Source organism: Rhinoderma darwinii, chromosome 4 (assembly GCF_050947455.1).
Source record: "Rhinoderma darwinii isolate aRhiDar2 chromosome 4, aRhiDar2.hap1, whole genome shotgun sequence".
Lineage (NCBI taxonomy): Eukaryota > Metazoa > Chordata > Amphibia > Anura > Rhinodermatidae > Rhinoderma > Rhinoderma darwinii.
In genome coordinates, this window is record NC_134690.1 from 386,893,810 (window position 1) to 386,921,763 (window position 27,954).

Consider the following 27,954-nt stretch of genomic DNA (forward strand, 5'->3'; position numbering starts at 1 on the left):
TGACGTAATCGAGCAAGCGACGGAATCCTAAAGCGCATGCGTGGTAACCCACGTGTATAGAGCACAATATGGGGAAAAGAAGGAAGCAGCGAGGAGAGGAGAATGTCAGTTCCCTTAGCAAGAAGCAGAAGAAGCACCTGAAGGAGTTTGGGGAGCAGCATCCTTTTTATGACCAGTAAGTGGGGATTGGAAACGCAGGAGTTAATATTCTGGGGTTTATTTAAACCAATAGAAAACTAGAGACATATCCCGCTGAATGCACTTTAGAAGTCTGGTTGGCCCACAATTCATGTAAGATTACTGGGACCCCGCCAGTCACGAGTACGAGGGGCCCGTGTCTTGTCCCCGTTTGAATGGTGTGGCAGTCACGTCTTCGCACTACTGCTATGTCTATGGGGAGTGACGGAGAAAGTCGAGTGCTGTACTTTCATAGACGTTGAATGGAGTTGTAGGACGCACACATGACCGCCACTTTACTCACACGGTAGACGCAGGACCTCATTCTCGTTCATGTGATTTTACATTTATCACCTATTTTGTGTATAGGACTTTTTCTTCGACAAACCTCTTTAACCCTTAAAGGGCTAAGACTATAGATGGCAATAGTGAATATGCCATCAGTAGCACAAGTTGTAGTATAAATGATGTCTCTGACCGTTGACTGCAAACATTGTGCCATCTAACATGAGATATGGGCACCACGCATTGGGCAGAAGTAGCCATGTCACCCTGATCAGCTCCTCTATACTACACCGCACAGGAGAGCTGATAGCTCCTCTATACTACACCACACAGGAGAGCCGACAGATCCTCTATACTACACCACACAGGAGAGCTGACAGCTTCTCTATACTACACCACACAGGAGAGCTGATAGGTCCTCTATACTACACCACACAGGAGAGCTGACAGCTCCTCTATACTACACCACACAGGAGAGCTGACAGCTCCTCTATACTACACCACACAGGAGAACTGACCTCTCCTCTATACTACACCACACAGGAGAACTGACAGCTCCTCTATACTACACCACACAGGAGAACTGACAGCTCCTCTATACTACACCACACAGGAGAACTGACCTCTCCTCTATACTACACCACACAGGAGAGCTGACAGCTCCTCTATACTACACCACACAGGAGAACTGACAGATCCTCTATACTACACCACACAGGAGAGCTGACAGCTCCTCTATACTACACCACACAGGAGAGCTGACAGCTCCTCTATACTACACCACACCGGAGAGCTGACAGCTCCTCTATACTACACCACACAGGAGAGCTGACAGCTCCTCTATACTACACCACACAGGAGAGCTGACAGCTCCTCTATACTACACCACACAGGAGAGCTGACAGCTCCTCTATACTACACCACACAGGAGAGCTGACAGCTCCTCTATACTACACCACACAGGAGAGCTGACAGCTCCTCTATACTACACCACACAGGAGAGCTGACAGCTCCTCTATACTACACCACACAGGAGAGCTGACAGCTCCTCTATACTGCACCACACAGGAGAGCTGACAGCTCCTCTATACTGCACCACACAGGAGAGCTGACAGCTCCTCTATACTACACCACACAGGAGAGCTGACAGCTCCTCTATACTGCACCACACAGGAGAGCTGACAGCTCCTCTATACTGCACCACACAGGAGAACTGACCGATCCTCTATACTACACCACACAGGAGAGCTATCAGCACCTCTATACTACACCACACAGGAGAGCTATCAGCTCCTCTATACTACACCACACAGGAGAGCTGACAGATCCTTTATACTACACCACACAGGAGAGTTGACAGCTCCTCTATACTACACCACACAGGAGAGCTATCAGCTTCTCTATACTACACCACACAGGATAGCTGACAGATCCTCTATACTACACCACACAGGAGAGCTGACAGATCCTCTATACCACACCACACAGGAGAGCTGACAGATCCTCTATACTACACCACACAGGAGAGCTGACAGATCCTCTATACTACACCACACAGGAGAGCTGACAGATCCTCTATACTACACCACACAGGAGAGCTGACAGATCCTCTATACTACACCACACCACACAGGAGAGCTGACAGATCCTCTATACTGCACCACACAGGAGAGCCGACAGCTCCTCTATACTGCACCACACAGGAGAGCTGACAGATCCTCTATACTACACCACACAGGAGAGCTGACAGATCCTCTATACTACACCACACAGGAGAGCTGACAGATCCTCTATACTACACCACACAGGAGAGCTGACAGATCCTCTATACTACACCACACGAGAGCTGACAGATCCTCTATACTACACCACACAGGAGAGCTGACAGATCCTCTATACTACACCACACAGGAGAGCTGACAGATCCTCTATACTACACCACACAGGAGAGCTGACAGATCCTCTATACTACACCACACCACACCACACAGGAGAGCTGACAGATCCTCTATACTGCACCACACAGGAGAGCCGACAGCTCCTCTATACTGCACCACACAGGAGAACTGACCGATCCTCTATACTACACCACACAGGAGAGCTATCAGCTCCTCTATACTACATCACACAGGAGAGCTGACAGATCCTCTATACTACACCACACAGGAGAGCTGACAGCTCCTCTATACTACACCACACAGGAGAGCTATCAGCTCCTCTATACTACACCACACAGGAGAGCTGACAGATCCTCTATACTACACCACACAGGAGAGCTATCAGCTCCTCTATACTACACCACACAGGAGAGCTGACAGCTCCTCTATACTACACCACACAGGATAGCTGACAGATTCTCTATACTACACCACACATGAGAGCTGACAGCTCCTTTATACTACACCACACATGAGAGCTGACAGCTCCTCTATACTACACCACACAGGAGAGCTGACAGATCCTCTATACCACACCACACAGGATAGCTGACAGATCCTCTATACTACACCACACAGGAGAGCTGACAGATCCTCTATACCACACCACACAGGAGAGCTGACAGATCCTCTATACTACACCACACAGGAGAGCTGACAGATCCTCTATACTACACCACACAGGAGAGCTGACAGATCCTCTATACTACACCACACAGGAGAGCTGACAGATCCTCTATACTACACCACACCACACAGGAGAGCTGACAGATCCTCTATACTGCACCACACAGGAGAGCCGACAGCTCCTCTATACTGCACCACACAGGAGAGCTGACAGATCCTCTATACTACACCACACAGGAGAGCTGACAGATCCTCTATACTACACCACACAGGAGAGCTGACAGATCCTCTATACTACACCACACAGGAGAGCTGACAGATCCTCTATACTACACCACACAGGAGAGCTGACAGATCCTCTATACTACACCACACAGGAGAGCTGACAGATCCTCTATACTACACCACACAGGAGAGCTGACAGATCCTCTATACTACACCACACCACACAGGAGAGCTGACAGATCCTCTATACTGCACCACACAGGAGAGCCGACAGCTCCTCTATACTGCACCACACAGGAGAACTGACCGATCCTCTATACTACACCACACAGGAGAGCTATCAGCTCCTCTATACTACATCACACAGGAGAGCTGACAGATCCTCTATACTACACCACACAGGAGAGCTGACAGCTCCTCTATACTACACCACACAGGAGAGCTATCAGCTCCTCTATACTACACCACACAGGAGAGCTGACAGATCCTCTATACTACACCACACAGGAGAGCTATCAGCTCCTCTATACTACACCACACAGGAGAGCTGACCGCTCCTCTATACTACACCACACAGGATAGCTGACAGATTCTCTATACTACACCACACATGAGAGCTGACAGCTCCTTTATACTACACCACACATGAGAGCTGACAGCTCCTCTATACTACACCACACAGGAGAGCTGACCGCTCCTCTATACTACACCACACAGGAGAGATGACAGATCCTCTATACTACACCACACAGGAGAACTGACAGCTCCTCCATACTACACCACACAGGAGAGCTGACAGATCCTCTATACTACACCACACAGGAGAGCTGACAGATCCTCTATACTACACCACACAGGAGAGCTGACAGCTCCTCTATACTACACCACACAGGAGAGCTATCAGCTTCTCTATACTACACCACACAGGAGAGCTGACAGATCCTCTATACTACACCACACAGGAGAGCTGACAGATCCTCTATACTACACCACACAGGAGAGCGGACAGCTTCTCTATACTACACCACACAGGAGAGCTGATAGGTCCTCTATACTACACCACACAGGAGAGCTGACAGCTCCTCTATACTACACCACACAGGAGAGCTGACAGATCCTCTATACTCCACCACACAGGAGAGCTGACAGCTCCTCTATACTCCACCACACAGGAGAACTGACAGCTCCTCTATACTACACCACACAGGAGAGCAGACAGCTCCTCTATACTACACCACACAGGAGAGCAGACAGCTCCTCTATACTACACCACACAGGAGAGCTGACCGCTCTATACTACACCACACAGGAGAGCTGACAGCTCCTCTATACTACACCACACAGGAGAGCCGACAGATCCTCTATACTACACCACACAGGAGAGCTGACAGCTTCTCTATACTACACCACACAGGAGAGCTGATAGGTCCTCTATACTACACCACACAGGAGAGCTGACAGCTCCTCTATACTACACCACACAGGAGAGCTGACAGCTCCTCTATACTACACCACACAGGAGAGCTGACAGCTCCTCTATACTACACCACACAGGAGAGCCGACAGATCCTCTATACTACACCACACAGGAGAGCTGACAGCTTCTCTATACTACACCACACAGGAGAGCTGATAGGTCCTCTATACTACACCACACAGGAGAGCTGACAGCTCCTCTATACTACACCACACAGGAGAGCTGACAGCTCCTCTATACTACACCACACCGGAGAGCTGACAGCTCCTCTATACTACACCACACAGGAGAGCTGACAGCTCCTCTATACTACACCACACAGGAGAGCTGACAGCTCCTCTATACTACACCACACAGGAGAGCTGACAGCTCCTCTATACTACACCACACAGGAGAGCTGACAGCTCCTCTATACTACACCACACAGGAGAGCTGACAGCTCCTCTATACTACACCACACAGGAGAGCTGACAGCTCCTCTATACTACAGCACACAGGAGAGCTGACAGCTCCTCTATACTACAGCACACAGGAGAGCTGACAGCTCCTCTATACTACACCACACAGGAGAGCTGACAGCTCCTCTATACTACACCACACAGGAGAGCTGACAGCTCCTCTATACTACACCACACAGGAGAGCTGACAGCTCCTCTATACTACACCACACAGGAGAGCTGACAGCTCCTCTATACTACACCACACAGGAGAGCTGACAGCTCCTCTATACTACACCACACAGGAGAGCTGACAGCTCCTCTATACTACACCACACAGGAGAGCTGACAGCTCCTCTATACTACACCACACAGGAGAGCTATCAGCACCTCTATACTACACCACACAGGAGAGCTATCAGCTCCTCTATACTACACCACACAGGAGAGCTGACAGATCCTCTATACTACACCACACAGGAGAGCTGACAGATCCTCTATACTACACCACACCACACAGGAGAGCTGACAGATCCTCTATACTACACCACACAGGAGAGCTGACAGATCCTCTATACTACACCACACAGGAGAGCTGACAGCTCCTCTATACTACACCACACAGGAGAGCTATCAGCTTCTCTATACTACACCACACAGGAGAGCTGACAGATCCTCTATACTACACCACACAGGAGAGCTGACAGATCCTCTATACTACACCACACCACACAGGAGAGCTGACAGATCCTCTATACTACACCACACCACACAGGAGAGCTGACAGATCCTCTATACTGCACCACACAGGAGAGCCGACAGCTCCTCTATACTGCACCCCACAGGAGAACTGACCGATCCTCTATACTACACCACACAGGAGAGCTGACAGCTCCTCTATACTACACCACACAGGAGAGCTGACAGCTCCTCTATACTACACCACACAGGAGAGCTGACAGATCCTCTATACTACACCACACAGGAGAGCTGACAGATCCTCTATACTACACCACACATGAGAGCTGACAGCTCCTTTATACTACACCACACATGAGAGCTGACAGCTCCTCTATACTACACCACACAGGAGAGCTGACAGATCCTCTATACTACACCACACAGGAGAGCTGACAGATCCTCTATACTACACCACACAGGAGAGCTGACCGCTCCTCTATACTGCACCCCACAGGAGAACTGACCGATCCTCTATACTACACCACACAGGAGAGCCGACAGCTCCTCTATGCTACACCACACAGGAGAGCCGACAGCTCCTCTATGCTACACCACACAGGAGAGCCGACAGCTCCTCTATGCTACACCACACAGGAGAGCCGACAGCTCCTCTATGCTACACCACACAGGAGAGCCGACAGCTCCTCTATGCTACACCACACAGGAGAGCCGACAGCTCCTCTATGCTACACCACACAGGAGAGCTGACAGCTCCTTTATGCTACACCACACAGGAGAGCTGACAGATCCTCTATACTACACCTCACAGGAGAGCTGACAGATCCTCTATACTACACCACACAGGAGAGCTGACAGATCCTCTATACTACACCACACAGGAGAGCTGACAGATCCTCTATACTACACCACACAGGAGAGCTGACAGATCCTCTATACTACACCACACAGGAGAGCTGACAGATCCTCTATACTACACCACACAGGAGAGATGACAGATCCTCTATACTACACCACACAGGAGAGCTGACCGCTCCTCTATACTACACCACACAGGAGAGCTGACCGCTCCTCTATACTACACCACACAGGAGAGCTGACCGCTCCTCTATACTACACCACACAGGAGAGATGACAGATCCTCTATACTACACCACACAGGAGAGATGACAGATCCTCTATACTACACCACACAGGAGAGCTGACCGCTCCTCTATACTACACCACACAGGAGAGATGACAGATCCTCTATACTGCACCACACAGGAGTGCTGACCGATCCTCTATACTACACCACACAGGAGAGCAGACAGATCCTCTATACTACACCACACAGGAGAGCTGACAGATCCTCTATACTACACCACACAGGAGAGCTGACAGATCCTCTATACTACACCACACAGGAGAGCTGACAGATCCTCTATACTACACCACACAGGAGAGCTGACAGATCCTCTATACTACACCACACAGGAGAACTGACAGCTCCTCTATACTACACCACACAGGAGAGCTGACATATCCTCTATACTACACCACACAGGAGAACTGACCACTCCTCTATACTACACCACAACACGGGAGAGCTGACAGATCCTCTATACTACACCCTACAGGAGAGCCGACAGCTCCTCTATACTACACCACACAGGAGAACCGACAGATCCTCTATGCTACACCACACAGGAGAGCCGACAGCTCCTCTATGCTACACCACACAGGAGAGCCGACCGCTCCTCTATGCTACACCACACAGGAGAGCCGACCGCTCCTCTATGCTACACCACACAGGAGAGCCGACCGCTCCTCTATGCTACACCACACAGGAGAGCCGACAGCTCCTCTATGCTACACCACACAGGAGAGCCGACAGCTCCTCTATACTGCACCACACAGGAGAACTGACCGATCCTCTATACTACACCACACAGGAGAGCTATCAGCTCCTCTATACTACACCACACAGGAGAGCTGACAGATCCTCTATACTACACCACACAGGAGAGCTGACAGATCCTCTATACTACACCACACAGGAGAGCTGACAGATCCTCTATACTACACCACACCACACAGGAGAGCTGACAGATCCTCTATACTACACCACACAGGAGAGCTGACAGATCCTCTATACTACACCACACATGAGAGCTGACAGCTCCTTTATACTACACCACACAGGAGAGCTGACAGATCCTCTATACTACACCACACAGGAGAGCTGACAGATCCTCTATACTACACCACACAGGAGAGCTGACAGATCTTCTATACTACACCACACAGGAGAGCTGACAGATCCTCTATACTACACCACACAGGAGAGCTGACAGATCCTCTATACTACACCACACAGGAGAGCTGACCGCTCCTCTATACTGCACCACACAGGAGTGCTGACCGATCCTCTATACTTCACCACACAGGAGAGCAGACAGATCCTCTATACTACACCACACAGGAGAGCAGACAGATCCTCTATACTACACCACACAGGAGAGCTGACAGATCCTCTATACTACACCACACAGGAGAGCTGACAGATCCTCTATACTACACCACACAGGAGAGCTGACAGATCCTCTATACTACACCACACAGGAGAGCTGACAGATCCTCTATACTACACCACACAGGAAAACTGACAGCTCCTCTATACTACACCACACAGGAGAGCTGACATATCCTCTATACTACACCACACAGGAGAACTGACCGCTCCTCTATACTACACCACAACACGGGAGAGCTGACAGATCCTCTATACTACACCCTACAGGAGAGCCGACAGCTCCTCTATACTACACCACACAGGAGAGCTGACAGATCCTCTATACTACACCACACAGGAGAGCCGACAGCTCCTCTATGCTACACCACACAGGAGAGCCGACAGCTCCTCTATGCTACACCACACAGGAGAGCCGACAGCTCCTCTATGCTACACCACACAGGAGAGCCGACAGCTCCTCTATGCTACACCACACAGGAGAGCCGACAGCTCCTCTATGCTACACCACACAGGAGAGCCGACAGCTCCTCTATGCTACACCACACAGGAGAGCCGACAGCTCCTCTATGCTACACCACACAGGAGAGCCGACAGCTCCTCTATGCTACACCACACAGGAGAGCCGACAGCTCCTCTATGCTACACCACACAGGAGAGCCGACAGCTCCTCTATGCTACACCACACAGGAGAGCCGACAGCTCCTCTATACTACACCACCCAGGAGAGCTGACCGCTCCTCTATACTACACCACACAGGAGAGCTGACTGATCCTCTATACTACACCACACAGGAGAGCTAACAGCTCCTCTATACTACACCACACAGGAGAGCTGACTGATCCTCTTAGGCTGGAATCACACATGTCGTTTTTTGAGAACAGAACTGAATACAAAAATAAGTAAAAGTATAAGGGAAAGACTTCCTTTCTCTTCTCTTTTGTATCTATACCTGGAAATAGAAATGTGGCTAGAATCATAAAATTCTCATGATTACTTAGTGTAATAAAATCCCTATAAATTCATGAAATCCTTATTAACTACTTTATAGCATTTGAATAACAAAGGTAATTGCTTGTCCTGTTTTTTTTAATTACAGAGTTTCTAAAGCAGTAGACAGAACACAGCTAGTTCAGCTGGTGAGTAATGAGACATCTCATGTTTTTATTATCACCTAATGATCCTTTGTGAGTGCTTTACTGATGCAATGCAGACTGTCGGAAACAGCTCTATATTCTTTTGATGGAGTCTACTTGCTAAACATACATTGGGTAAGTTATTAAGAAGTAGGGGACAGATGGAAGAGATTTGACTACAGGATCACACTACGCATGGTTTGTCTGTGTTCTTTAAAGAGGCTCTGTCGCCACATTATAAGTGGCCTATCGTGTACATGATGTGATCGGCGCTGTAATGTAGATTACAGCAGTGTTTTTTTATTTAGAAAAACGATCATTTTTGACGGAGTTATGACTTATATTAGCTTTATGCTAATGACTTTCTTAATGGATAAATGGGCATGTTTTACTTTTTGACCAAGTGGGCGTTGTACAGAGGAGTGTATGACGCTGACCAATCCGTGACCAATCAGCATCATACACTTCTCTCCATTCGTTTACACAGCACATAGTGATCTTACTAGATCACTATGTGCAGCCACATACACACACATTAACGTTACTCAAGTGTCCTGACAGTGAATAGACATCACCTCCAGCCAGGATTCACAATCCTGACACTTCGCTAACGTTTGTGTGAGATTTTCACAGCAAGGCAAGCGTAATCTCATTTTAAATGACCGTTTACAGCGTAATCTCGCAAGATTACGCTTGCCTTGCTTTAAATCTCACACAAACGTTAGTGAAGTGTCAGGATTGTGAATAATGGACAAGGAGGCAGCACTTCCAAAATGTAGAAAAACCTTTATTCACCCATGCAACGTTTTAATCCCTCAGGATCTTTCTCAAGCATGCTTGAGAAAGATCCTGAGGGATTGAAACGTTGCATGGGTGAATAAAGGTTTTTCTACATTTTGGAAGTGCTGCCTCCTTGTCCATTTTTCTGCCTGATATTGAGGACCTTGGACCAGGTTCTGAAGAGGCGTGCACCCTCCTGGCGGTTCAGTGCTGTGGTAACTCTCTACTTTTAGGATTGTGAATAGACATCACGTCCTGGCTGGAGGTAATGTATATTCACTGTCAGGACACTTGAGTAACGTTAATGTGTGTGTATGTGGCTGCACATAGTGATCTAGTAAGATCACTATGTGCTGTGTAAATGAATGGGGAGAAGTGTATGACGCTGATTGGTCACTGATTGGTCAGCATCATACACTTCTCTCCACAACGCCCACTTGGTCAAAAAGTAAAACACGCCCAGTTGTCCTATGAGAAACTCATTAGCATAAAGCTAATATAGGTCATAACTCCGTCAAAAATGATCGTTTTTCTAAATAAAAAACACTGCTGTAATCTACATTACAGCGCCGATCACATCATGTACAATATAGGCCACTTATAATGTGGTGACAGAGCCTGTTTAACCATGAAGGCACATACTAGTCCTTCTCAATGAATTAGAATATCATCAAAAAGTTAATTTATTTCAGTAATTCAAAAAGTGAAACTCATATTCTATAGATTCATTATACACAGAGTGATCTATTTCCAGCTTTTTTTTCTTCTAATGTTGATGATTATCGTGAACAGTTAATGAAAACCCAAAATTTAGTGTCTCAGAAAATTAGAATATTATATAAGCCCAATTTCAAAAATGTTTTTTAATACCAAAATGTTGTCCTACTGAAAAGTATGTCCAGTATCTGCCCTCAATACTTGGTCGGGGCTCCTTTTGCATGAATTACTGCATCAATGCGGCGTGGCATGGGGGCGATCAGCCTGTGGCACTGCTGAGGTGTTCTCAATGCGGCGTGGCATGGAGGCGATCAGCCTGTGGCACTGCTGAGGTGTTATGGATGCCCAGGTTGCTTTGATAGTGGCCTTCAGCTCGTCTGCATTGTTGGGTCTGGGGTCTCATCTTCCTCTTGACAATACCCTATAGATTCTCTATGGGGTTTAGGTCAGGCGAGTTTGCTGGCCAATCAAGCGCAGTGATACTGTGGTTATTACACCAGGTGTTGGTACTTTTGGCAGTGTGGGCAGGTGCCAAGTCCTGCTGGAAAATGAAATCGGCATCTCCATAAAGCTTGTCAGCAGAGGCAAGCATGAAGTGCTGGGAAATGTCCTGGTAGACGCTGCGCTGACTCTGGACTTGATATAACACAGTGGACCAACACCAGCATCAACATTAAAGGAAAAAAAATGCTGGAAATAGATCACTCTGTGTGTAATGAATCTATAGAATGAGTTTCAATTTTTTAAATTGAATTACTGAAATAAATGTAACTTTTTGATATTCTAATTTCATGGAGAAGGACTAGTATGTCTGCATAGGAGCACTAGGCACTATTTTATTAGAGAATAATGACCTCTTCCTTAATTTCCAGCAGCTGGTATTTCTCCTTTCCCTTCCTGCAGGCTTTCTATGAATGTTTAGAAACCTCCACAGTCCCCCCAATAATCTGTCTAGCATAATGCAGTAAATGGTAGAAAGGGTGTAGGGGGATGCAGCTGCAATCTCTGCTTTAGCCTGTGTGAGAAAGGGAGCAGCAGGGGACGCATTTGATTGGCTTAGTGCACACAGCACAGCTCTGACATCACACCAGGAAGAGCCCGCCCACTCAGTAATCATTGAAAGAGAAAATTTACTTCTCAATTCCACGAGACGGTGAAACGCGCTGCAACGGATGCCGTTTCGCTGTAGCCTGTAGGGTTTACTTTTTCAATCTACTGCAGATTGTTCAGATTATTCAATGATTTTTATTTCTTTTTCAGCCGGATAGTTTTGAGAATGAATCCAATTCAGAGAGCGAGGCCGAGAGTGAAGCCGAGAATCCCAACGTGTATCAGCAACTGCTTGCGACATTAAAGCATGTTTCTGATGAGGAAGAAGATGATGATGATGAAGAGGAGCAAGATGAGGATGATGGGGTGCAGATGAAGGATGAGAATGAACGGTTGGCCTCTAACTCAGGAGATGAGGACAGTGAAGAAGAGCAAGAGGCAGAAGGGGATGATGCAGTCCAAGAAGGTAGTAATTTACCAAGTCTTTTGCTATAGATGCCAAACCACAACTCCCAGCATGCCCAGACTTCCTGCAATTTTGCAACAATTAGACCGGCACGGGTTGGATATCTATTGATGTCTCTAGTCTGTCTGATGGAACAGTGTGGCGCAGCCAATGTTCTCATACGCTCTTAACCTGACACTCTCTTGCCCTTTGAATCCCGGTCCTAAAAATGGTTCTTTTTGCATGCTGGATGAGTAGGAATCCTAGACTATCCAGATGGACCTTGAGTAATGCTGTTTTTTATTGTTTCAGAGCGTGTTGGTGAGGAACAAGGTGATGATGAAGAACCGACAGATCCCAGAGATCCGGCTCCGGAAAATGGAGAGGAATTCATGGACAGTAAACAGGAAACTAAATTCAGTTTAGATACAAATTTCTTACAGGAAGATGCTGAAGTCCTTCAGAATGACACCACAGAGCACGCCGGTACAAGTTGTGAAGGTATTCTTCTATTCTCCCCTTCAATTTCTATGAAGAAGCTGAATTGTACTTGTCATTACAAAAAAAATAAAAAATTCCTCCTGTAGTGCGGCCAGAAATGTGGCGTGTAACCTGCAGATTGTGAGTCTTTTCCTTTTCTCTGCTCTGAGCCAATCGGATGTCTTCCCCCCCCCCCTCTTGCTGTATCACTAAAACAGAGTGAAAAACGGCAACTGTATCCCTTTCCTCCCTCCTACTACTGCTTGTTAAGGTTTTTTGGTGACTCTTGAGGTCTTAAAATCTTTACATAGACCCTGCAGACAGAGAAAGTGGAACTAAAGGCTGCTGAGAGATGTGTGGGATAAAGATGTGTGAGGAAGAGATATGTGGGATAAAGTACCGATCATGTGGAAAAAGATTTTGTTGGACTTTCAGTCAATCACCCTATTGAAAAACACTACAGTTGGCTTTTCCCAGCTTGAAGTGGCTGATAACCGGAACATTTCACTGAATTCAAAAGGGTTTTCTAAGGCCCCATGCACCCGAACGTGCTTTTGCGGCCGCAATTTCCCCGAAAATCCACGGGAGAATTGCGGCCCCATTCATTTCTATGGGGCCATGCACACGACCGTCGTTTTTACGGTCCGTGCATGGCCCGGGAGCCCGCACCGCAGAAAGAACAGACATGTCTTATTACGGTCGTCTTCTGCGGTCCGGGCTCATTGAAAATAATGTGCATAGCCCGCGATTTGCGGCGGGCTTGCGGCTGACCGTCCGCTGCCGGCCGACCCAAAAATCACGGCCGTGTGCATGAGGCCTTAGATATAACATTGGTGTCAGATCCCTATCATCAATGTATGTTCTGTAGGGTCTGACTGCTGCTACACATGAGAAAAAAGGGGAATCGATACTCCGTCAACCGCCACTGATCACATATTTATAGCATATCCTAGAGATTTACCATCAATATAATATCTCGGAAAACCCCTTTAAATTCGGTGTATGGTTATCAGTCTTGGTAGACTGAAAAAATCCCTACCATGGTCAATACTTCCTCACATGTCTCTCCTTTAAATGCATATCCTAGATGGACTTTAGGGTCACCATCCCTTTATATGAGATCTGTATACATGAAGAATAACTGTAGATAATATTCATTGTTTGTTCTTCTTTCTTTAGATCCATATAAAAGGCATATTGACCGAGAACTACAAGACGACGACTTTACCAAAATTACAAGCAACCCTAAAACAACTTTATCTTTAAAGGTAACGGCCCTTACGAGTCATAAAGAGTTATTACAAAATTCCTTCTAGCCTGAATTCAAACCACTACATGGATCAGTCCAGGGTCACATACTTTAATGTCTTCTACTTCGGCTCACCCATCAATGTGTGATCTCTGGATATGTTTTTGCTGAAAAAAAATAAAAAATAATTTGTGCAACCCAAAATCATTGCCTTCAAATTTCAGGGGAGTGGGGGTTGGAATATGCCAATCACCTAAGCACCTAACCAATCCTTGGTTGTCACATTAGGACCCTCTTGACCGTTACTATAATAAAGATTTTATTCGTACTGTGAAAGCGTAACTAAACTTTTTAAAGCTTTTGACATGTCAGAAGTTTTGATCGGTGGGGGTCCAAGCACTGAGACCACCACTGATAGCTAAAATGAAGCGGGGAAAAGCGCTTGGCCTTGTTCACGCAGTGCAGATTTTGCATGCATTTTTAAGCTAAAACCAGAATTGGATCCAGGAAAGCAGACCTATAAGGCCTTCCCTTATCTATTTCTTCCGTTTAGTCTCCATTCCTGGTTTTGACTTTAAAACAAATACATGCAAATTCTGCACTGTGTGAACAAGGCCTTAAGGTTATGTCACGCCGCTCTGATCTATTATTATTGAGCTATGCCAGTTGCATTAATTAGGTTTAATAATTTGTTTTCTGTTTCTTCAGTGGCCAACGCTGGGTCAGTTGGTATGTTCCTCGTCCTTAGAAAAGGTTCACCCGCTCAAATCTGAGAAAGAAACTGATATGACGAAGTTGTTTCTGCACAAACCACTGAATTCCACATGGCTTAGAGCAAACGGCTCCCTTCTCGCTGGCCAGAGCGATCGGATCTTCACCCCGCTACAGAGAGAACTTTTCACAGTTATGAACTCTTACAAAGACTTCTATTATCCGTCCAGGATGGCGACCGCTCAAGGGGAAGAGATTAGACATGTCTACTGTCTGCACGCGCTCAATCATGTGCTAAAAGCCAACTCTCAAGTACTCAACAATAATGCTAAAAAGAGAGATCAGAAGACGGGACTTGATGAGGAGGACCTCCGAGACCAGGGACTTACCAGACCTAAGGTAATCTCTTCTAACCTTCGTTAAATGGGTGATTGGTAGGGTGGCCAGAAGCGCCGCTGTGCAGGAAGGGGACGCCTCATTAACCTGTGCTGTGGCACCCATTATTTTTAGGATTGGAGGGAGTGTCAGAGGTTGGACTCCCACCGATTTATAAAGTGATGATAAATGCCATCCCTTTATAAGAAGGAAATACCCCTTTTAAATATTACATTTCTTTGTTAGTTCACATCTCGTTTTGTGCACACGTTTGTGTTATACGACGACGTGTACGTTTTTAAATTGACAAACGTATGCATTTGTAACATACGCTTACTTTTTTGTAGCATACGTTTGTGTCCGTTCTTCTTAAAACATATACGTTTTTTTTGTTCTTGAGCTAAATCGAGCTTTGTAAAGTCAAGATTTCCCATATATGGTAACAACAATGTATGTGATTTACATATGCAAACGTAGTTGCATACGTCGTCCATACATCGCCATTGACTTCAATACAAATAAAGTATGCGTGTGGTATGTGTTTTTTGAAAAGTACTGAAAGCGTAGTAGACTACGCTTTTCAGCACATGGGAAAAAAAAGAGTAGGGCTGGGCGATTTAGATTTTGATAGAATCTCGATTATTGTTGTCGTCAGCACATTTTCCTGTGTAAACCGGGAGACGCGCTGCCGACACGATGATAATGTACGGGGACGAGCGATCGGAGTAACGACTGCTCGTCGCCATCCATAGCTCCTTGTGACAGGTGCAAGCGAGCGCCGATCAACGAGCTGTCTTGTTGATCGGCGCTCATTGCATTGGCCAAAATTGTCCGGTGTAATAGGCCCTTTAACGTGTCCTTATGTTACAATTAGCTTGGCGTAAATTATAATTTGTTGGGCCGGAGTAGTCACGCTTTCCCTTTCTACAAAAGTGTGGTGGGTGGCGCAAAAAGGGCAAGTCGCAATTTGGACAGCAAATTGTGATTATTATTTTTTTAGGCCCTTTTGTGACTTTTCTGGTGTAGGAAGGTTGATAAATTACCCCCAAAGTCTGCGTGTGATCTATGACTGCTTAGACATAACTTCAGTGGTAAGTCTCTTGGATTTTATTATCAGCCGTACTACACAGAACTAGTAACCCCCGCTGCATTGTATATCACCAGCACTGAGGCTCCTCCACTGACTCTGCTCTCTGCTGCCTCACAACTGAAGATCACGAGAACCACTTCATTTAGCCATTCAGTTCCTGCTGCATTTCAAGGCTTAATAAGCTATAGGGTGGCTATAGTTTCTTAATCCTTAAAATGCAGCAGGAACTGAATGGGTTAAGAAGCTGCCCGGGAGAACGGGAGTCTGTATAAAACAGTCTCTGGACTCCGTTACACACAGAACAAACCCCGCTCCTCTCACCGCTGCTTGTCGGCATTCATTAAAGTAGATGCCCTGTGCATCGTGTCTGCTGGTTCTTAATAAAGATTTTTTTTTTTTCTCTCTCCTGCTATGGGGGGGGGGGGGGAAGGGCCTGTAACGATTTCACGATTCTGGACAAATCCAGAACTGTGCCAACTTGAAATGGCGAATTAATCGAATTAATTAGGTTAATCGTCCAGCCCTAGATAAGAACGTAAGCACACACAATGTATGCAAAAACGACACCATTAGTGCATCCGTCCTGACCATAGAACTAAAAGAAGCACTCCACTTTATTTTTTTATTTTCCCCTCCATTTGTACATTGGTGTTTCAGTGGGGTGCTGTGTGGAAAAATACTTACCGATCCCACGCATCTTGAATTTTTCGGGTCCAGCTCCGCCCACGTGATCTTCATTCTGGCCCGGTCTGGAGTCGCTGTGTTTTTGAATAAACCGGAACGCAGGCTCTCAATGCATTCCTATGGGAGCCAGAACAAGGCCGGAACGAGGCTCCATAGGAATGCATTGAGAGCCTGACTTCCTGTTTTCTGAAAAGCAGCGAATCCAGACCAGGTCAGAATGAAGATCACGTTGGCGGCACTGGACCCGGAAAACGACAAGATGCGGGGATCGGTAAGTATTTTTGCACACAGCACCCCACTGATACACCAATGTACAAATGGAGGGTGCAATAAAAATATAAAGTGGAGTGCTTCTTTAATATACACGCTGTGGTGCGCATTTTGACACTAGTTTTTCATGTCAAAATGTGCACGTCAGACATACAGTAAAAATGAGATGTGAACTTACCCTTAGATCACACAAGGCATAAATATTTTTTTTTTAAATGGAACCATTTGGAAAAAAACAATGTTCCTGTGTGTGTGTGTGTGTGTGTGTGTGTGTGTGTATGTATGTATGTATGTATATATATATATATATATATATACACACACACACACACACGTTATGGCGCCCTCTGGTGTTCTTTTAATTCCCTCTCGGAATGTCCGCCTAATATGAAAGAAGACACTTCTAGTGCGCCAATTCTTATTGGCTTGCAGTTGTCACTGCTGTCCGTGTACATGAGGATTCAGTGGTGGGACTGAGCTATTGGTTGGATAATTCTGAGAGGGTATCAAGCAGAACACCATGGGTCGCCATACCAGCAATGATGACCGTGATCTGGTTTCCTGTGAAATGAGATTATGAGCTCCATTGGGGACCGGGACTGATATGAATGGCGACAATTTGTACATCACTGCTAAATATGTCAGCGCTATATAAGCAACAGAAATAAATATATACAAGTACAAGTTTTCCCATAGTCCTATACTAGATCTACTAATACGCTATATTACATGTGTGAAGTTTCGTCAGCCGGAACGTGTTTTTACAAAATACAAAGTGAAGAATCAGAACTACTAGTATAGCTATATACAGGGTGTCGGATGTAACCACAATGAAAACATCCATTGTATACACTACCATGTGAATTCAGAGAACTGATGTACGGTATAAATACGTTTTGTATCATAAAGTGTCTTAATATGGTTTATGCCGAGATATTAACCGTGCCAAGTAGAAATATTAAAGGGGTCGTCTCAGAACAGAATTTGATGGCATTTCCACAGGCTATGCCATAAATGTCTGATAGATGTGGGTCTCACTTCTGGGACTTGCACCCATCTAAAGAACTGGGGTCCGTGCCTGGTGAGGTGGTCGCTGCACCCAGGCGGTGAAGGTGGTCGGGTTGCAGAAACAGTGGAGTTACGCGGTTTACATAAATCCCATTCACTTATATGGCAGTTCTGGAAATGCTATAAATGTCGGTCATGAGACAACACTGCTCTTGTATCTCTTTAGGTCCTCATAGTTGTCCCATTCCGTGAATCTGCCCTGCGGGTGGTGCAGCTTTTAATCAGTCTCTTGGAGGTCCCAGGCAGGAAAGTGGATGTGAGTAACAAGAAGAGATTCAAGGATGAATTTGGCTCTGAGCCAGAAGACAGACCTCCCAATTTGAAACGGCCTGAGGATTATGAAGCCATATTTGCTGGGAACATTGATGACCATTTTAGGATAGGTGAGATATGAGGACGACGACTGGTATAAGGGCTCATGCACACGGCCGTATTACACATCTGTATTGTATTGGTCAGTAAAGCCGTGCCCGTTCCTGCTGTGGGCCCGTGCTGTATCTGTGTGCGCCTGGGGTTAGCATTATTACCTGACAGCACTGGACTATTGGCTTCAGATGTGATCAGGGCAATATCTACATGGGATTTATATCTTCTGTGTCTTGCACATTCTAAATATATGCTGATAGGTTAATTGGCTTATTATAAAGATTGGGCCTAGTGTTTATATACCTATGAGATCGTGAGCTCCACTGGTGACAGACAGATGTCCGTGACGTCTCTATATGTTGCGCTCTATATAGTATAATGACCTAGAAGTAAATATCGTCACTTTGTCCCTCAGGCGTGTCTATTCTACAGAAGAGCATGAGACTCTATTCACCTTTCTACTCGTCTGATATTCTCATTGCGTCTCCTCTCGGTCTACGTACCATCATCGGTAGTGAAGGGGAGAAGAGAGACTTTGATTTCCTTTCTTCTATAGAGGTCCTCATCATCGATCAGGCTGATATCTACCTGATGCAGAACTGGGAGCACGTGCTGGTAAGTGTGCACTCGCTGTGTCTGTGTGTTATTCTCATGACATGATTATTGTTATTATCCACTTGTCTTGTGCTTTGGGTCTTAAAGAGTTTGTCTGTTTTTAGCACACTTGTGTGCCCCCTGTTCACGACCTTCCTCTATTCGCCAGTCAGGACATGCGCTACTAAGATTTTCTCACTTCCACAGACCGCACCATTTGATGAGAACGGAGTACTGCTTAAAGGGGTATTTTTATTTAAGGCATTTATTACAAGGCACGGCATAAGCGATAAATGTCTGATAGATGCGGGTCCCAGCTCTGGGAATTCCTATGGGAATTATGGAAACATCATCAATCTCCTAAGAATCAATAAGGAGTGCGTCCCTGTCTGGATGCAGCGGCTGTCTTACCAGGCGGTACGGGGTTCGTAGGTCCTGTACATATGTAATAAATGTCTTAGATACACTTTTTAATTTCTTTCGTTTTTCCGCTGCATGGGAATTGAATACTTGCTACAAGTTTCTCCAGTAGATGAGGACCCATTGGCGAGACACCCAGTGAAACCGCTTATCATACTGGACATATTACCCAAAGTGGATGACCCCCTTTTAAAGCCCTCTGTGGCATGTTTGATTTCTGTGATTATCTCCATGCATCTTGGTCGTCTTCTTCGGAGCATAATTGTCTTTTTTTTCAATGAGCTGGATCTTCTCAAGTCCAAATGATACATCTGAAAGTTTACATGGTTCTTAACAAGACTTCTAGATTCTCTTGCTATAATCCGCGCATAACTTGTTTGCCTTCTCCATTTTCAGCACCTGATGTCTCACCTCAATCTCCAGCCGACAGAATCTCATGGTGTGGACTTCTCCCGTGTTCGCATGTGGAACCTCAGTAACTGGGCCAAGTACTATCGGCAGACACTACTGTTTAGTGCCTTGCAGGACCCCCAGATAAACTCTATATTTAATAAGCATTGCTTTAATTACAGTGGACAGGTAAGTACAAAGGGTGCTGCTTAGCCTTGGGTTCCATAAACATGCCTGCAACGACTAGGGCCCCATCCCACATCCCATTTTTTCACTGCGTCTAGCGTATACACTGGGAAGAGCTCCCAATGTACACATTAAAGGGAATGTGTTGCCAGCAAAACATGTTTTGTTTTTTTTTAGTTAAACAATTAGTGTGTGGGTGATTAAACATTGTTCTAATTTTTTTTATTTTTTTTTCACGAGTCAGGAAATATTATAAATTGGATTCAATTGGATTCTAATTTATAATATTTCCCATTGCTGGTCACTAGATGGAGCCATTCCCAAAATTGCAGCATTGCATGTGGTAAAGCAACCACATTGCTTTATGCTGCAAAATTGGGTAAAAAGCCCTCGCTCTAGTGAGCTCTCAGCATCCCCCCCTCCTTTATCCTGGCTAGTGCCGGGAGAAACGAGGGGTTTGAACGGTCAAACCTCCTACACTGTGTGTTGCCATTTTTTGAGCTAACACACAGTGTAGAAGGTTTACATACAGTAGTAAAACACACTGAAACACAAACATACATAGAAATCCCTTACCTGCTCCAGTCGCCGCCGCTCCCTCCGGTCCATCCGCTCCGTCTGCTGCCGCTGCTCCATGTGCACAAGTCCGGAAGCCGCGACCGGAAGTAGTAATCTTACTGTCCGGCCGCGACTTCCGGTCTACAGGAAAATGGCGCCGGACGGCGCGCATTTCAAATTGAACTGTGTGGGAGCGGCGCATGCGCCGTTCCCACACAGCGGCGTACATGTTAGTGGATGGAACGTGCCCCGTTCGCAGTCCCTATGGGACTGGAGCTGCCGTATTCCATGTCTGTATGTGTCGTTAATCGACACATACAGAAATGGAAAAAAAAATGGCAGCCCCCATAGGGAAGAAAAAGTGTAAAAATAAGAAAAAGTAACACACAAACACACAAATTAATCCAAACGTTTTTAATAAAGCACTAACATCTTTAACATATTAAAACATTTTTTGTGGTAACACTGTTCCTTTAAATCGACACTAACTTTTCTAACAACTTATGATAATTTAATACTATAGCTGATATAGATCAACTTTGTAATTGACTTACTGTTACAATTTACTTGTTTTATCCATGCAAATTCTGTGTAAAGTTACTACCACTAGGTGTCTCCCTTCCTGTAATCTGCTGTCCACTCCCTGTTGTCAAACAGAGTCCGTCCCTGGTTACAGAGCAGAATTGTCAGACTGCAGAAGGGGGGGGGGGGGGGGATTGTGTCTTTTCACTGTGTGTCCATACAAGTCATTGGAGAGGGGAGGGGTGAACAGAAGGCGGGAGCAGTGAAAGTGAGACAGACGCAGACGCAAAGTCAATACAAGTCCATGGAGGGGTTAGGGGAGCAGTGTGAGAGACACAGACAGACGCTGCAGCAGCTTCCTGGTAAGTGTTTTATCTCACCCCAGTGCTGGCTACACTGCTCATTACTGCTGTATAATCTCTTCCATGGTGCTGCAGCTTCTATATATGTGATAGAGATAGAAGAGGAGAATGCTACTCTCCTATGTGTTTGCTGTGTATAGAAGACATGATCGCTTAGTCTCCGTCCACTAGCTCAGAGAAAACTGAGAATTAGAGATCCTGCAAAGGGAAAAACTGCTAAATAATGCAAAATACAAGTCCTAAAATGGTCAGAAATAGTGTTATTCCTCATGTACACACATGTGACCTCTTATTCTTAAAAGATATACACTTTAACCGTAGACTGTGATGTATCCGTAGCATCTGTCCCCCATAGACTATAATGGGAAACATTTAGGGGATATGTCATGACCCCTTATGACACTGCGTGTCGTGGCTGTTAAATGGATGCCATGATAGCCTGTGGGCGGCGAATGGCACTGTTATATAAGATATATTGGCATCTATTTAACAGATGCATCATGAAAAACTATTTTTAAAAGCCCATGACGTATACGTTTAACAGATGCCTGTGAAGGACGCCGTACAGTGTGTCACCCATAGTTGGCCTCCGTCAGGCTAATGGGGCCCTATGGACCCGTTTCTTGTGTACGCCGGGAGCTTTCCTGGCATACGCTATAAACGTACATCACAAACGTGATCAGCTTAAAGGAAACCTTCACCCTAATAGAAAGTCACCTGTGAAAAGAAGTGTTGTTCTCCTCTTCCAGGTTTCTAAAGTTTCTGTTCAGCAGTTTCTTACTTCTATATGTTTGCAGTAAGATGTCTGACCACCATTACAGCTCCCACAGAGGTTGTCTGCAAGCAGTGCCAGACTCCTGAATCTGCCTCGTTATACAGTGACTTGGTATTGGGGAATATATCGCTGCATAATTCGGCAGATTTGCCATTCATGACTGTCCTGCACAAGGTTTATTGACAGCCATACATTTATTTTTTTTAAATTTATTTTTATTTTTTTTATTTTTATTTTTTTGTTATGAGTCCTGGAGCTTGAATGACAAATCTGCATAGTTCTGCAGTAATACATCTCCTGCTCCCACTTACTGGGAAGATTTGCAGTTTAGTACTTCGCCAACGACCCTTATGGGAACTGTGACCTTGGCCGTACCGGTTGTCACCCAGCCTTCCCTGTAACAGATGTAAAACAACTAACAGAAGTTATAACCTGTTTTTTCTCCTGGAGATGTTGATTAAAGGCTTTGTTTATATTTTTAATAAAAAGATCAGTCAATGTGATTAGTGCAAATTTCGAAATAGTTTTGTTTTTTTAGATACAGCTGCTTTGTATTCTGTATACGGAGCAGCTGTATCTTTCGCTAAATCCTGCTCCCGTCAGGTCCACGAGACTGACGGCTTCAGTGACAGCGGGTCCTGCGAGTTTCTGACACACGATCGCGCTTTTACCAATCCCATCTAAATTCATAACTTAGATGTGATCGATTTACAGGTGGATCCAGCGTGTCCGAGACACACAGAACCCGTCAGGTCCACGGGACTGACGGATTCAGGTCATAGTGAATGATACAGCTGCTCTGTATAGAGCATACAGAGCAGCTGTATCTCAAAAAGTTAAAATAATTTTCAATAAAAAAACTTAAAGGTGCGTTAATCACACTGAAAAACCTTTTTATTAAAAAAATATTGCCTATCCAAGGTATACATAGCTTTTAAGAGGGAATAGAATAACCATTGCCCCTATGTGACTTGCTTTTTTTTAATATCTATTCCTATGCAGGTGGCTGTAAGAAACATGTCTATAACCGGCTCCATTTGTCAAGTCCTGGTGCAGCTCCCTCACGTGTTTCAGCGTCTGGAGGCGGACAGCCTGCTTTCTATAATGGATGCACGGTAAGGCAAAGATTATCCGTATAGACATATAGTAATCAGCATGTCTCCCCTCATATAAATAAGATTATTATAGTTTACTAAGAAGTTCTGTGACCACATCTAGGCCGCAGGCTGAGTGCATTTATACAGGTCACGGGAGTCAGAGCTGACGTCTAATATTCTTTATAATTTATATGGGGGGGGGGGGGCGCTTTATGTCCAATGCTGATTGATATGAAACACTCTCAATCTTTCCTAAAAAGGATGTTTGCAGCATATGAGGTGTGTATTATAATGCTCTGCAGAGCTCGGGCACAGTACTGGTATAATACACACTGCAGCTGCTGAAGAGGTTGGCACAGGAGAAGGAACTTCCTGCAAAAGAGGCGCAACAGATGGGTTCTGAAGGAAGAGCTAAATCATCCCATTAATGTGTCATATGTCCTCCCTGATGCTGCGAACAGGCGTCCAGTGCTCCCCTTTTGCAGGAGAGAATTAGCTGCACTTGAGTGGTCCCCCTTCATGATCATACCTGCCAGATTTAAAAACATCTGACCGTTCATTTGGCGGTCTACCTTTCTTCTCTACACTAAAATGCAGAGTGACCTCTTATGTGCAATGGAAAGGCAGCTTCAAATTAGGGACATTCAATATAATATTTTGGCTAAGGCTCCCATAATATTCTAGGTTGACCTTCACTTTATTAAAGTTGTGGTCCATTCGTAAGATACGGACTGCCTGTTCCCCAGGATAGGCCATCAATATCTGATCGGCGGGGTCTGACTACCGGCACTCTGCTGATCAGCTGTTTTGAAGGGGCCACGGCATTCATTTATAAGAGCGCTACTTCCCCTTCGTTACTGTCACTGCTCAGTACTGTGAATCCCCGACACACTAGTGGTTCACAGTATTCACAACCACCGCTACAAGTGTGTCAGGGATTCACAGTACAAGCCGATAAGGAATGAAGGTGAAGTAAAGCTGCGGCTCCTTCCCAACAGCTGATCAGCGGGGGTGCCGGGAGTCTGACCACCACCGATCAGATATTGATGGCTTTTCCTGAGGATAGGCCATACATTTTTTATGACTTGACAACCACTCTAAGAAATATGAATGCAGTTCTCCAGTATAAAATGCAGCTCCATGCCATCAGACTCTTTTTTTAATGCAATTTCTTTTCCCGGAAATAATCTGGTTCTTCTTTCCCTAGATTTAGATTTTTCACTGACAAGATCCTGCCACAGTATCGAGACGCCATCATGTCACACACCCTGATTTACATCCCTTCCTACTTTGATTATGTGCGGCTCCGAAATTACTTCATAAAGGAAGAGCTGAATTTCACACACATCTGTGAATACACGGACAAGGCCGGGATCTCTAGAGCACGGCAGTTCTTTCTGAAAGGAGAGCGACATTTCCTTCTGGTCACAGAGAGGTTTTACTTCTACAAGAGGTGAGGTTATCGGAGCTTGTTTTTTGAAGCCTAATGTCTCCCAGGGGGGTGGGGGGCTCATTAGTGCGTCTCGTTAATGGCGGCGCCCAGGTGTTTACTATGAAGATGAGTAACATTTTATTGTCGTATGAGCTTTAACAAACATTACTATGACATGGTGCCCTATTGGCTGCCCTTCAGCACCGTCCCCGAGGAGCTTAGCCTTGGGAGAATGGCAGCAGGAACTCCCGCTAGTAAGGGTATGTTCACACGGCGGGGGTCCGTAACGGCTGAAATTACGGGGATGTTTCAGCCTGAAAACATCCCCGTAATTTCAGCCGTACCGGCATGTGCAGGCGCTTGAACGCCGCGTCAATTACGGCCGTAATTAGCGCTGCTATTCATTGGAGTCAATGAATAGCGGCTCCAATTACGGCCAAAGAAGTGACAGGTCACTTCTTTGACGCGGGCGTCTAGTTACGCGCCGTCATTTGACAGCGGCGCGTAAATATACGCCTCGTGTGAACAGACAAACGTCTGCCCGTTGCTTTCAATGGGCAGATGTTTGTCAGCGCTATTGAGGCGCTATTTTCAGACGTAATTCGGGGCCAAAACGCCCGAATTACGTCCGTAAATAGGCCGTGTGAACATACCCTAATACTAAAAGCACTACAAGTCCTAATTATTAAAGGGTAACTAAACTTTCATCAAACTTATGACATGTCATAAGTTTTGATTGGTGGTGGTCCGAGCACTGAGACCCTGACCAAACAACGCTAAAATGAACAAAGCGGCTCAGCGCTCACCCGCTCGCTTCTGCCGCTTTGTTCAGTTTCGGGTCGGCTTTTTCCGGAAATTAATGTCTCGTTGATCGGCGCTCGCTGCACCGGCCGCTTATTGGACGGTGTAAAAGGCCCTTTTAGAGTCAGAGGTTCTCAGACGTCTCCTGGTTTTGGGACATACCAGTATAGCGCTATAAGCACGTCTTATAAAGCGGCTGAATGATGACCGATTATAAATCGTTCTTCTCATGTTCTTAGGTATATGCTGAGGGGCATCCGGAACCTTATCTTCTACGAGCTCCCCACTTATCCGCATTTCTACAGTGAGGTGTGTAATATGATGAAGGCGTGGAACAAGGGTGAGGAGGCCACGTGGACCTGCACTGTGCTGTACTCCAAGTATGATGCCCAGAGACTGGCCGCAGTGGTGGGCGCAGAGAGGACCGCTCAGATGTTACAGTCTAAGAAGAAAGTGCACCTGTTTGTTACTGGGGAAAATAATTAAACCCCCCCCCCCCCAACAAAAACGAAGACTCACTGAAATAATCGCTAATATTGTACAGAATTGTTTTTTGTTTTGTAACCTGTTAGTAATATTGATGAACATCTTACCGTGATTTTTTTTCTTTAATTGCAATTATAACCAATACCAATTTTTGTCAGCTGATAATTACAGTGAAGTCAGAAAATGAGGTTCGGAAGTTAAACCTGAAGCTCATGGATTTTGTGCAAAATGTTGTGGTTGAGTCCTTCTACCCACCGGCCCTAAAGTAGTGGAAATGTGCCGTTCATGGGGACGTAGGTGCGATCTACCCCAAGAAAGTGGAATTTACACCTGCTGGTTGTGGCAAAAAAATGGTTATGAAAAACTATGGCAAGAACGATGTTGTTCTGCATAACCATTATATGCTTATTTTGCAATAATCGCAACAGAAAATGGAACAAAGCTGACGCGTGTAAATACAATCTTATCTGTTAATCGAAAGGTTGAAGGTTTAGGCCACTATAATATGCCATCGTATGCTGGTTGTTAGAGCAAGTCCTGGGAGCAAGTAAAAAAAGAACAGTTATCCACAAAAATATCTAGTCATATCCTTTGCTGCTTTACATAGGAAAAAACGCGTTAGCCGTCTTATGCACTGACGCACCAGGTCCTGAAGTAGAAAGTGGTCTTTTCAGTGGCTCTCAGTTCTGGCTAATAGAGGGGGGTCCTGAGCGAACTGGCAGCACACTATTGGCATGGGAAGTGTGAGGTGCTGAATGCTATATAAAATATTATCATAGGCCAGTTTTACTTTGTGTTGGGTATCACCGGAGGTTGTTTTTTTTTCGTTCTCAAGTTTTTTTCAACATTAGCACAATAAAAAGAACATCTCCGTCTTTATCTGGCAAATATTGACTTAGACGGTCCTGGTCTATCATGTAATATCTGCTAAGACGAGCCACTAGGTGGCAGACTGTGATCTCTGCCAGGGGGTCCTCTCACCACATACGCATAATAAATATGCAAATAAACCAAAAGGAAAACTATAACAAAATTTATTTTCAACTTGACTGAAAATGTATAATAAAATCATTTACTTAGAGATTCTCTTCAAGAGATTTAGGATTAGGCCAGGTCAGAAGATGACCTGTAGTATCCGAGCCCATTGACCAAATGTCGCATGTTCTGCCATGTGTGAACATAGCCTAAAAGGGAACTAAATCTAAAGTCCACAACTTCATACACGTGCAGCATCTAAAATGATCATTCACTCGTCTGTTAATATTCTGGAGGTTCATTATAACCTAAATCTAGAAGATAAACCAGTGCTGATGGAGGGAGCGACCTCGTCCTATTGACAAGCGACTGGACTTGAATTGGCTGATAACAGAGAACGATATCTATCTGCACAGCAAATGACCCTTTAAGAAAAATCAACACCATAATAATCCGCTAATAAAAATACATTGGTGCCACTTTAAGGATCAACGAGTTATTTTTTTTTAAGATAAAATGACGGATCTGACGAACAAATGCTCTTCCCAAGAAGAAATG

At 45.4% G+C, this 27,954-nt stretch overlaps 1 protein-coding gene across 1 annotated transcript; it reads left to right on the top strand.

Annotated features, from left to right (window-relative positions):
* On the top strand, positions 1-27,876 carry UTP25 (UTP25 small subunit processome component). Its single transcript, XM_075863269.1, has 12 exons — positions 1-175; positions 9,477-9,516; positions 12,271-12,526; positions 12,818-13,006; positions 14,165-14,253; positions 14,943-15,344; positions 18,599-18,815; positions 19,214-19,413; positions 20,209-20,391; positions 23,608-23,720; positions 24,910-25,155; positions 26,175-27,876. Exons 1-12 carry the CDS (start codon positions 69-71, stop codon positions 26,419-26,421), a joined length of 2,289 nt encoding a protein of 762 aa, XP_075719384.1. The 5' UTR covers positions 1-68; the 3' UTR covers positions 26,422-27,876.
* The last annotated feature ends 78 nt before the right edge of the window (positions 27,877-27,954 follow it).